The sequence below is a fragment of the Vicugna pacos genome, chromosome 2 (assembly GCF_048564905.1).
Source record: "Vicugna pacos chromosome 2, VicPac4, whole genome shotgun sequence".
NCBI classification, from domain to species: Eukaryota; Metazoa; Chordata; class Mammalia; order Artiodactyla; family Camelidae; genus Vicugna; species Vicugna pacos.
In genome coordinates this window covers 67,752,064-67,765,570 of record NC_132988.1, presented here as the reverse complement: position 1 = coordinate 67,765,570, position 13,507 = coordinate 67,752,064, and the positions used below count along the sequence as shown (strand labels likewise).

The following is a 13,507-nucleotide window of genomic DNA, read 5'->3' as shown; positions in this document are numbered from 1 at the left end:
TAAGTGTCAATCTTTACCAATTTATTTTATACAAAACAGTAGCAATGTAGAATATGGGAATTATCTTCCGCTGCCGCACACACAAGTTGTGAACATTCCAGGACGATGTGTACAGTGTGGAGGGGAAGGCTAAAGCGATGGCATCAACCATGCTACTGAACATGGGAATTTATTTAAAAAGATTAAAAATTAGATAGCAATGTCTTCTTAATATTGCTCTCATCATTGAAGATGGAAGAAAAATAAAAAGTGACTTTTTTTAAGATTAAAAAAAAAAAGGAAAGGGAGAAACCAAGAGGCTGCTACAACACTGCCATACAGTCAAACCATCATACTTCAATATTTGCATACCTGATAGCAGCATTATTTTTACTGAACCGTGTGCAACTACATTTAGAAACACATCAAAGCAAAATATCATGGCAGTCATCAGTTAAGATCCAAAAGGAAGAAAACAAACAAAAATAACTCTAGGATGAACACACTATAAGTAGATAAACATTACGGAGAATGAATCAATATCTACATTCTTGGACTGTTCCATTCTGCCCCAGTAAGTGTCAACTCAAATTGTCAGCTGTGCATTTTTGGAGGATTTGAGTTTTTCCAGTTCTTATTATACTGCATGCTTGGAACAAAGAGGGTCATAATAAATCCTTCTACACAATGAACTTTAAGCAGACAGCTGAAAATAAATTTACTACTTGTAAACACACACAAAAAGAAAAATACAAGATATTTTATCTTTAAACAATCAGTGCTTCCAAAAGCGCATTATCTTCTATATCGACCTCTCTCCCCTCGGTCTCTGTCCCGATCACATAATCGCTCTCTTTCTCTTTCTCTATCACGTCCTCTATCTCGCTCTCTGTCTCTTCTGTTATCTCTAGGACGGTCACGTTCTCGCTCCCGATCTCTTTCACGGGGTCTACTTCTCCGACCACTGACAACAGCTTGTGTTCGACGAAGGAAATCATCCACCCTCATATCATAATCATGCTAAAAAAGGTAAGAAATGGGTAAGGTATGTCAAAATCAAATGGAATTTATGAGTCCCTTTATTATAATTGTCTGGTAGAGAGAAAGAATCTAGAGAAATATACTTATGCATTAATTCAGAATGTAATTCTGACGCTGTTTAGAAAAAGGATTTCGATGTCTTACTCATTAGACACCTACAGCAGAGGATTATTCAAATCTCGTTAAAAATTACTTCACGTAGTTAGTTTTCTATTTAATTTCTCCATCCAATCCCTTTAATAAGATTTAGGCCAAAATAATCACCTAGTGGGGACCATCAACCACATGATCAATACATGAATACACGTTGCCAATTACATTAAATGTCATCAACGTTTTTCTGCAACATGGTGAACCCTGTTTTTCCTCCTTTGATTCTACAAACTAAACTAAGCCAACTCTGCCCTCTTAAGGTGAAATTAGGAATTTTTCCATTCTGGATTTTCTCTCAAACTAAATCACTGTTAATGACAAACAGTTCAGGCATTTCATAGAATTTTGAGAAAGTATGTACTGCAGTAAGATTGTGGAGTCTACTCCACACAGAGCTAATAATCCACAAAAGGTTGAGGAGGACAGCGAAGGGTAAGATTAAGCAACTGAGGTGCAAAGTTGCCATGCGGCTACTTTAAGTCTGATACCTCCTCTAGGCTTTCTACTCTTAGTTCGCAACTCATCTCTACTTACTGAACTTGGTCTCTTCAAAACTCAGCTTGAATGTACAGGATATAAGGTTCAACAATTCCACATTACCTTTCATATATAATAAATAAGTAAATATTACGTAAGCATGAAACATAAATACTAATCAAAAAGCAAGTACATAAACGTGCATGAAACAGAACTTGTTAAAAAGGACGAGTATATTTTGTAAAAGAATCTCAGGAAAACTTCCTATTGTGAAAATAATATGATCATTCACAAAAGGGATTTTTTTTAAACACAACCCAGTAATCTAGTGAACTAAGATTTCATCATACACAGGCTGTATATTTCTTTTTCTGTGACTGAAAAAAAAAACCCACTGAAGTCTATTAGTCATTAGGATTCACAGACTGTTTTACTGAATATTGAAAGTTCTAGTATGACTTTATTTTGAAGGATTAATATCTGTATAAGGATAACGAAATAAATGACAGACCAAAGTATCTCAATGACAGGCTAGGAAACTACTGCTCTGATGGGCCCTATCAAATATGCAAGCCCTTCACCATCTGGGAAGATAAAAGGAGTTTATGTGGCCCAGCACAGAGTCAGAGAGTGTGTGTGCGCGTGTGCGTGTGCGTGCATAACATTTAAAAAACAAACTTGACCCAACTATGTTGAAGACCCAGAAATCTCAAACTAGAGACTGTCTTTCATTCATCCTATTTTGAAGTTACTGAAAAAAAAGCTTTCATATCAACTATCGGAACCAAAATCTATTAAGGGACAATTACTTTTCTGCTGCATTGCTTCTTATCTGTTTGTCGTTTGCTGTATCATCGTAAGAATCAAGAGATAGAGAGGTGAAATAATTCATTTGATTACTAGCTTTAACAAAATATGGTAGAACCAGAAATAAATGACTAAATGAGATTAGAGTTTATCTATTAACTAAATATATACCATCTATCGTACGAAAATTGAGTCAGCCAGAATATATAGAGCTTAGAAATATCTATCTGTAATATTAATTACAGAGTTACATTTAAAGATTCAAGCACAAAAAGAAAACATCCTAGTTTATGGTATCTTTAGGACACTACCTAGTTTGCTGTATCACTAGGACATTACCTGAAAGTTGTATGTAGGAGTTGCCTCAACCTAAGCAGTTCATGCTTGATCAGTGAAAGAAATATAGTCTAGTTAAACGGGATTAGTCACTTTTAGTAAAAACAAACAGTGAACTGCTTCAAAGTCTGCAGTAAGCAGTAAGAATATGAAACATTCCACCACTCAATGTGCCCTGGTATGCCCCACATTTAAATTTTCTACAGAATTATTAGCAGATGCCTCACATCTCTGCCTTCTTATGCACTTACTACTCGTTTATCTCTGTATCTGGCTTCATGTGGTACTGGGTGATGTCCTGAGTAAGGGGGATGAGCTTGAGGAGGTGGAGCATGGTGCTGATAGTAAGGATGGTGTGGAGGTTGTTCCATCCCAGGATAAGGAGTCTAAAAAAAGAAAACTTCCATGAGCATCTACCGAACACCCTTGTAAACAAACCATTTTTAGAATTCCCCTATCCAAATCACCCATCCCAAACAATTTAATCTGTACTAGCCTTCCACTTTGATGGTATTAGGATTCTTCACAATATTATATTTGCTTATTGAAAATACATGTGCAATAAACTATCCAACTGGATACATATCTTGTAAGATTTAACATGTTTATACTTTTTAACACATTATTTAAATTCTAATAGACATAGCAAGCCGTTACTACACACTGATTAATTACTATGAACCAGGCACTATCCTAAGCACTTCACACATCTCATTTAATTCTCACAGCAACCGTACCAGATAGGTACTGTTACATAATCATAGTTTACAAAAGGGCAAACTGAGGCACCAAAATGGTCAAGTAATTGGCTTAAGATCACATTGCTATTAAAGGAGTGGAAGTTAGATACAGCATCAAGCACTCTGGCTCTGGAATCAGTCATCTTAACCACTATGCACAAATCTATTCTTTAAAAAAAAAAAAAAAAATCCAGGAGCGAATAAACTTTTAAATGCCATTATAAAATGAGTAAGAACAAATAAAAGGTACTTCTCCCCCTAGTTAGCGTCAACATAATAAATACTTTGTTTATTTTAATTTCATAGAATCTAAAGGAAAGAAATTTATAATTCATCTATCTGTGTACAATACCTTAAGTGAAACAAAAGTCAGATGTAAAGGTCACATTACAGGCAGCACTTAAAATAAAAAAATGTTTAAAAAGAAAGAAACAGTAAGAACTACTTCCAAGTTTTTTATTTCTGAGGAATTGATGCTTCAGCTATCCTCAATATCTCAAAATATACTCTAAAAAGCATATCCAGTTTTCTTAAATATAGAAAAAAAAGTTTAGAAACAAGGTTTAATTAACCTTATCTTAAACAGAAAATTTACTGAATATTAGAGTCAGGCACTAAGCTATAAATTTTACATGTATTTTGCAAATTAAGCTTCCTATGAGGCTGACATTATTCCATTAAATTTTAAGCCATACAAGGATAGGCATAACGTCCAATTTATTCACCAATGCATACCCAGAGAAAGCACAGTGCCTTGCAAAGAGTGGATACTAAACATTAAGTTTGATGAGCCAAAGAATAAATAGACGCTCACTGAGTTTTACAGGAAAGGAAAACTAAGAAAAAAAAAAGTATTATGAAACTTGTCTAGGTCAGATTTGTGAAGAGAAGGTGTTTGAACCTAGAGTTTTGCACTACCTACCACTACAATAATAAATCATAAGACTTGTCAGTTAAGCCTGTACTATTAATACAAATCAAATCATTCATGAGTCTTGAGTTTTAAAAACAGCATGCAGTTATTTGTCCTCAAAGATACGTATATTAAGTCTCTTAATGGGTAACTGTAACAATCAAACTGCAAACGAAGTAAAATAACTTGCAAAAATAGAATACAAACCATTCCTTGCCAAGGTGGTGGTGGTCCCATGTTATGAAACTCCCTCACATAATCATTGTAGGACTAAAATGAAAGGTGATAATGTCAATAAGTAAATAAAAAACCCAGAACTACAAAATAAATCAGATCCTGATTTTACATACATTAAATATAAAAAATGAAATGCTTACCCCATTTAAAAACACATCTCGGCGAACTCCTGAAAATCGTCTGTTGGGAATAAGATTTGTGAAACTAAATTCAGGTAATTCATAAACTAGTTCCAAGAATGTAATTCAAAACTAAGCAAGAGTGAACCCAACTTACCTGTCTACTTCCTGGTATCGTGGATCCTTTAAATACCCTGTTCAAACATCAAGCATTTTAGTATATCAAATTTATACTTTTTATTATGGCATTATAATTAAACCTTCCTTACCACTCATTTCAATTCTTCCCATGAAATATAGTGATGCTATTAAATGATGCTATTACGTATCATTCCATTTTCAGATTTTCTTCTCAGATTTCAAGATAATTTAGGAAGTAACTAAATAACTTACTGATATCACAGAATTATAAACTGCTAGAGAGGTTTTCATATGGATCTTCTAAATCCACACCCCAATTCTTGCTAGACAGAAATTTCTTCATGCTGCACCATAATAAAGGTAAGGGAAGAGGAATTATCTTGAGGACACTGTAATAGGACTTTCTTAAAACAAATGTTTACCTTCCACCTTGAGTACACAGAAGCCTTTCTAAATCAATCATAGATCGTTTTAAAAAATGCAAACTTAAGGGAAGAAAAGCAAAATTACAAAAGTTGCAAAAATGAAGATATATACACTTTAAATGAAAGAACCATGGTGATAGAGAAATATTCGCCCCCTCCCATATCTGCTTCTAGTAAGGACTCAGCAAATTAAAATGTAAAAAAAAGTGAGTGGCCAAGTTATGGGAGTAAAATTAATTTTACTCTCTGGAATATCCCATTTTAGAGAAGAATGAGGCTTATCAAGCCACTTGTGATGTAACAGTGCTGTAGTGCTCACTAACACCAATTTCCAAACTGCTTAATCTTTATAATTGGATCACTGACAATTTTAAATAATACAGTTTGCCTTTTATGTTTCTAGTAAGGGAAAGACTAACTGAGAAGCTGCTTTTAGATTACAAGCCAAGTACTTCCTACTCCTCTCTATAAACATGGAAGTCAAAGATACTTGTATGTAAAAAAAAAATTTCAGTTTCTAATTAAAGCTATATACCACATGAAATACTAAGTACCAGAGAAGAAAAAGCCTAACAGTGTAAGATCATTGCTTTCCCTAACTACATTTAATCTTAAAACACATACGCAGTTTCCATTTGTGCAGTAATTATAAACTGGCAATTTCAGGTAATTAACAGACTATGATAATGAGTCACACTGGAATAGATTAAACAAATTTAAAGTAGAGGAAGAATTATTAAGAACTATTAATAAATTTCTAAGGTTTAAGCAGTCACATCCTAAGTTTTCTCACTTTTAAAACTATAGGCCCATGACAGAAGTTTTTGTGTTGTTGTTGCTGTTACTGTTTTTAATAATTTCAAGTCATCAGGATTATAAAATATTAACCTGGTCTCTGATGAAACTCAGGGGCATAGTCAATCCTTGGTTTCTTTCTGCTGTTATGAATATCATAATCTTCTGGTCGACGCCTACACAAATTAGACACATTAGAAATTAAACCAAAAACTGCTGGGAGAACAAACAGCAAAGCAAGAGTTTCTGACAAAAATAAGTACAAAGAATAGCTTATTATTTCCTTTAAAATAACACCCTAATTTCTGGTGAGCAAGTATCTTAAAATTTCTAAATTTTAATTCCTCAAATTAATTACTATATACTAATCCTTAGATGTACTGCTGGAAACAAGATATTTCTGTAATCCTCATGCTGTGATGAGACGCTTGCAAAGAGTAATCTGCTCAAAATATGTAAATCATATTTTAGTAATCAAAACAAAAGTAAATGAGCTGCCCTCAAACTAATGTTAATATCTAGTTTAGCAATTAAAACACTTTCTCAGAGTCTCCATTCAAGTAAAAAGAGAGGGAGAAAAACTCTCTCATCATTACACAATAAGTAACTACAAAATCCATATATTTAAACTTATTAGTGTCATGTTAGGCTAAGTCTGAAGAATGAGGACTTCTTAAATATTTTTCTTCTACTTTGCACAAAATTATACTTTTCACATGATCATACAGAAAATTTGACACTTATTAAAAGTGACTTTACAGGTAAGTTTTGAAAATCTTAATACTTCAAAAAACTAATTTCTAAAGTTAATAACATTTAAGAATTCAGGGAATTTTATTTCCAGAGACAATGCCTTAAAAAATAATACTGGCAAGTAATGGGGCAGAGTTTTAACAGAGTTTATACAAGTTCAAACTTTACTCTCTGCAGAGGGCTGCTCTTCACTATCTACCATAAATCTTAATGGTTAACGTAAATACATCATTAAATACACTTCATTTTACTTACAGTTTAATAAAGAGCTACACAAAAGAAACAAAAATCCAAGTTTTTAAGGTAATAAATATCTTTTTACCCTTAATATCAAAAACTCTGTGATAACCTGACATCACTAGTTTTCCAGTTATTTCTCTGAGTATCAACTGCTTTCATTAACTTTTGCAACACAAATTCACTCAAACTGCTAAGTTGCAATAAACCCAAGCCCCCCAACAGAATAAAAACAGTTGCATCTACAATAAATAAGACTAAGAAAATGAAAAGCTGGTTTAAAAAATAAACATACCGCTTTCTTGTAGTTTGGGAAGTGCATTTACGACCGGAATAAAACATGATAGTAACAGTTCATAAAGTAGTCCAACTACTGACTTTAAGCTGTAAGCCACATACAAATATGGAGGCCCTGGCAGGCTTGAGAGAAGGTGTAGTGGTGTAATAAGTATGGTTTACAGTCCATTGCAAAACTGAGGTAAACTTCACTTGTATGTACTGTATTGCACTGGAACTCTCTTAGCTTAAAACTTCAAGAGACATCTTGGTGTTCAGTCCTTCTAGGCCAACAATAAGGGGGCTCTGCCAGGTTCCTCCTACCTACTTGACAGTGTCCTTCTTAAGCTCAAAGAAATAGGGACGCTTGTTGGATTATCTGTACCTACCACAGGATGTTTCCATCAAAAGGAAACTTAACCAAAGGTTTCATCCCATCATCAACCATACATCCAACAGTCTTTAGCAGAGTATTTTAGATTTAGCTGTATGCAAATCTAGACAGGGGAAGGTGTTGGGTAGAAGGGCTTAAATCAGTCCTTTGCAAAAACTTCTCCAATTCTGTAACAAGTTAAACCCCCTTTTCCTGGAAAATGCTGTTTAGTTCATAAAGTAGTGATCAATAACCATGGCGATCCTCTAAAAACACTTTTAAGTCCACAGGTACTGCCAGCATCTGGAAAAGTTGAAAACAGACACAGCAACAGCCTTTCTTTTTGGTTTGTTGCCGGGTCTCCCAGGGCCACTTGATCCCCTTTGGAAAGAACCTATGGTTTTCAGAAGCTCAGCAAGATGTGTGAATTCACTGGGTACATGTTAGACAATATTTGACAATGGGGTTAACACATCACGGTGGTAAAATCTGAAATAGTCCCAATAATGCTCCTCTTGAACATCAAAATAATTTAAAATATTTTATCCTCTAAATAAGGCGGCATCTTCTGAAAAAATATTAGTGATCCTTTATAAAAGTCCCATATCTGATAAGGTTATCCAGAGACACACCTGAAAGAAAAGGCTTTTTACAAAATATTAACAATTTTTGCAAATAAAGACTTTCTCCTCTTCCTCCTTCCTAGCCTGTTCTTAGCAACAAAGGCCTACCTCATTTCAGTGGTATACATCGTATAATGAGATTATCATCTAAACTGGTTATCACGCTTTAGCAAATAATTTTTTCTGCATTAGGAAAGATCCCCATTTTCCTCTTGAAAAATGACTGAGACCAAGGTGAGACCATGTGAAATCCTCAATGAAGCCACAAACTAGTCCATGCAGCTTGATTTGAGGATTTTCTCTTTCTTCTTTACCGCAGGACAAACTTTTGACGAATCAAATTCCTCCATCATGTTATTCTGACACATGTGCCTATTATCAGTCCAAAGAACGTTTCTAACCTTCCCACATCCCGGACTGGTTCTCGACGGGATGGACGTCCTCTTGATCGGGGCTGAGAATGCATTCTTCTCTTGTGACGCATTTTATGAATGACCTGATACAAGTCAATACTTTCATCAGGGGGAAATAGAAGACAAAGCTGGGTTCCACATTCAAGTTCAATTTCCTAAAATAGGAAAGTAGTAATTTACAAGAAGAAAAAAAGAGGAGACACTTTCAATAGACTTGCTGTATTTTCCTCATGTACAAGAAAAACAGACTGACTTGAAGGCTTCCTTCCCGAGGTTGATGATTGTATGAGATTCCGATAAACTTCCGTGAAAGGTATTAAAAAGCCTTTCGAAAGTGTTTCATGTATTTATATAAAGGTAAAAAACTAAAAGTATAAAATCTCCAAAGTTAACTATACAAAAAACTCTGTGACAATCACCCTCTGCAACAAAGGAGTATTTCTTTGTGCAGAATACTTAAGAATCAGGACAAAGTCATCCATCTTAACACAGTGGGGGAAAACAATACTTTAGTGTGTGTGAACAACTTTCGTAATTATGAAGAGCTAAATGCACTGAAATACATTAACTACAAAGGCAGACTAACCTATGGGCTTTTTAAAATTAAGTTTGATTTTCAATTACCAACATTTCTTTTATAAGCAATGAAAACCTGGTTCAAAAATATATGTAGAAACATAAGGGTCACAGGTCTGGATTTATTTTAATTTCATTTGTAGACTTGAAAATCTGAGTACATATACTTATCATCTTTTCATAAAGCTTCCTTCTATTCAGAAGATTTCAGCAAAGATGTTAAATGGCATTTCTGAAATGTATTATACAAAATGCAGAATCTATTAAAACCGTAATAAATATAATGAAAAACCATTTGAAATAATGTCAATTTTCTTCAAAAAAAATTTCCTTCAATTGTATTAATTAAAGTATCACATAAAGCTACCTATCTTTCAATATTAATGGAAGTTTTATTAATCAGTCATAATCACAGTGATCACAAACTCCAAATAAGAGTATCTTCCCTTAATCTTTCCCAAGTTCTTTCAAAAATGGTTTTTAAATGTCCCTCAATAAAGATCTCTAAAAGGGTTGATTAAATATGTGTTTTTTTTAAAGAATCAACTAAAACAACAAACCTGTCCATCACGTCCAATCTTTACTGGCTTATGTTCATTCCAAGGGTTAGTGAGATGAGCCGACTTAGTGAAGGGTAGTTCACGCCTAAAAATACAGTGTTATCAATTATATTCTTTTGCAGAATCCTTTAAAGGCCTTACAGTACTTTCACAGTGAATTCTTATGTTAATCACAATTTAAATGTGACTAAAATTTAAGACTGGTAGAACTTGTTTCCCAGAAAGGGAACCATCTTCAGAGATGCATTCTTTCCACATTCTCCCCAGTGTTTTAAAAAAACAAACGGAACAAAACGAAACAGACCTAAATAACATGCTTAAGAATATGAGCTTGGAAACCAAGACAGTTTGGGGTTTAAATCCCAACTCTCTTTCAACTTCTCCGAGCCTGAGTTTCTTCATCTTATAAACCAGGATATCACTATTGTCTTCATAGTTGTTTTTAGTAGTTTGAAATATCAAGTGTTTAGCATATTTCTTGCTTCTCTGTACTAAAAGAAACTGTATTTTTTAATAACTGATCAACAAAGAGATAAGCCTTAACCAGGCAGTTAACACCAAATGAAAGTAAGTGTTCCCTATTCTTAGTTCAGGACTGCTTTCCCAAAGTCAAGCGTCCTCCCCTTTTGATAACGCAATACTCCCCACCACACATGGAATGGCTCTTGACAGTACAAATGTTTATAGTTATAAATACACATATTTGCATGTATTAATTATGTCCTCCACTTATACTATAGTGCTATACGTATTTACCTTAAAAAAAAACAACAACAACAAAAAACAAAAAACCCAGCTCTAAGCTCTGTGAGCAATAGGGGAAAATGGTCTCTCCAAGTTAAAAAAAGTATCCTGTATTTTTATAGTTCTTTATCAACCTAGCATAATACTGAACACAAATATGACATTGTAATAAGTACTTGTTAGTTGTCAAAAAACAATCAGAAATTAACAACGTTCGATAAGGTATCATCTAATTGTGCATAAAACAAGCAATGTCAAATTAAGTAAATGCTTTAAAGAATTATTTATTATAACTATAATACAAATGAAATTTTTCAAAGGACACACAAAGACGAATAAGACAAAGAAGAGCCTGCATTCCTAACTTTTCTTCCACAGCTTTTATCAAAGAATAAACAAGCACACACAACTATTTTGTAAATGAATGAGTAGCACAGAGTATAGAATTTTGTTTTTCATGTGGATGTTCATATTTATTTTGGAAAGAAAAAAAAAACCAGAAATTGCATCCTGGAAAAGGTGGCATATGGGATAAATCTGAAAGAAAAAGAGATTCAGGAAAAGCCATATGTAGGGAGGTTAAGGCAGGGTTACATTTGAAGCAATGAAAAGGACTTGAGCAAAGACATACCAGAGAAGACAAAATACAAGCAGGTAACCTAACCTGGTCCAGTAAATAAATGCTACATAACCATTTATTCTAACCTTACATGAATTTTCTTAAAGATGAGTATTACATGCTCGAATTTTTACCACTGTTTTAAACCTCAGAAACATTTTGACATTTATAGGAAAGAGAAGTACTTCTAAAATTAATGTTAACAAGGGGGCATGATCTGCAGTGGTGATATGAAGGTATGGAAGAAGTGGGCAGTGAGTAATGGAAATGCCCACTAGGTACTACTACAAGACTTGGATTCTTCATCTAACACATATCTTACCTCACACATCAAGAGTAGTTCAAGAATATATATACACATAGGTATGTATATATATAACAATCACTTTGCTGTACACCTGAAATTAATGCTGTAAATTGACTACATGTCAATAAAAAATAAGAATTAAAATAAATTTAAAAAGCATACATACATACATAAAATATACATATACACACACAAACATTCCCTGCCCTGCCCCCTTTTCAGGGAGGTTGGGAGAAAGAGACTATCATTAAGCTAGAGCAAGTCCATACCAAAGCCTAGAATATCTAGAGGCAGATCTATAGTTTAAAACTTTGTATTTCGTTTAATACTTTCTTAGATTTTTCTTCTAAACTGCCAGTTAAAAAACAGTTATAGGAAAGGAATATATAATCTACAACTAACCAAAGTGCAGGAAGGTTACAAATTATTATTGCACAGAGTTATCACTGTTATTTAAATATCAGCAATAGAATACCCTAGGTCCAAAATAAAGGCGTATGTCAAGCTGGCTGAGTCATCTGGGGTTAAGAGTCTTTGGTGGCACTGGTTCTAACGAGATTCTATAGATATCTGCCTACTGTTTTGACAAATTAGTTAATCCCAGCCAGAATATCACAGAGAACTATGAGGTCTTAGGCAAAACAGGGCTCAGATTAAGAATAAGAGAAATTGCACATCTGTGATTACAATTAGAGAACAGGCATCCTAACAGTTAGCTTTTGAGCAGACATGTAATGAAGAAGCCTACAGATGACTATCTTTACTGTGAGTACTTTAGATAACATGGGAGTAATTCTTTAACTTAGCGAGCTTAGTAAATGGGGCAAATTTAACAAAAGAACGTGAAACTGTACAGAGGCTCTGTGTACTGGATAGTGATTTGGTCATTAAAGTCAAAATAAAAGAGAAATCCTGAAAGAAGAGAAATGGGTTATTTGCAATGGCCATGAAAAGGGTGAGTATAAAATACAGTAATAGTCAGCAGATTTAATTCTAGTCAGATGACATTTTATAGATTATAACCTTATTTTGATCTAACTCCCAGTGACAAATAAGTCACTTTTTATGCCTCCCCTCCTATCTGCTACCACGTACCATCTGGTCTTAAACTTCAGTGTGCCTACAGGTTTCAGGTGGGTCTCAGGAGTCTGCATTTTAACAATCAGATACTACTGATGCAAGTGATCCAGGGACCACACCTAAAAACTTAAGGCTAGTTACTACTAAATCCGCAAGGTGCTTAAATGAAAGTCTAATAACTATCATATCTGAAAAGAAAAAATACTAATAGCAGTATTACTGATAGCAAAGACCTTAGGGTTTATATTTATTGAAGCTTAATCCTTTTAACTCCGAATCAAATGCAATTCTAATTCATACAGAGAACTTGAGAGTTCAAGTGATTTACCCAAGGCAATATCAAAGTAGTAAGTATCACATGCACCCTCAGAACTCTTAAGTACTGTAAAATTACTCTTGAACAAAAATAATATTAAAGCTTTTTAAATTTAAGAATATTCTTTCCAGCTAAACCTAAAACTTACTTGAAAACAGTTAAAAAAAAAAAAGTCAATACCCAAAATCTTGAACAAAATGTTAGTAAATGGACTATTTAGGTTTGTACCTCTTCCGTTGCTATATGTATCTAATGAGTTAGTATAATAGACAGTAAGTCAATGAAGAACATGAAGACAATAATCTGTGACTAAATTAAACTTATCTTCTAAAATTAAGAAACAAATTTTCTTACCAATAGTTAAAAAATGAAGGTTAATAAAACAAGTAACATCAAAATAAAATTTGCAACCAGTGATCTAAAACTGGTAATTATTTTTCTATTACTAAGAAAGCATCATCTCCAAA

General features: G+C 33.7%; 1 protein-coding gene across 4 annotated transcripts in view; it reads right to left on the bottom strand.

Annotated features, from left to right (window-relative positions):
* The window catches only part of YTHDC1 (YTH N6-methyladenosine RNA binding protein C1), a 33,598-nt gene continuing 20,091 nt past the window's right edge, over positions 1-13,507 (bottom strand). For 2 of the 4 annotated variants that reach the window (XM_006212491.4, XM_006212490.4), the window contains 8 exons: positions 9,975-10,059; positions 8,827-8,993; positions 6,257-6,339; positions 4,960-4,996; positions 4,824-4,863; positions 4,654-4,716; positions 3,045-3,179; positions 1-999 (listed from right to left, as the gene is read on the bottom strand). In XM_006212491.4, the coding sequence (XP_006212553.1) occupies positions 775-999; positions 3,045-3,179; positions 4,654-4,716; positions 4,824-4,863; positions 4,960-4,996; positions 6,257-6,339; positions 8,827-8,993; positions 9,975-10,059 (835 nt within the window). In that variant the 3' untranslated portion in view covers positions 1-774. Of the gene's footprint in view, positions 1,000-3,044; positions 3,180-4,653; positions 4,717-4,823; positions 4,888-4,959; positions 4,997-6,256; positions 6,340-8,826; positions 8,994-9,974; positions 10,060-13,507 lie in introns of all 4 variants that reach the window. The other 2 variants (XM_006212489.4, XM_031689700.2) reach the window with 1 other exon arrangement.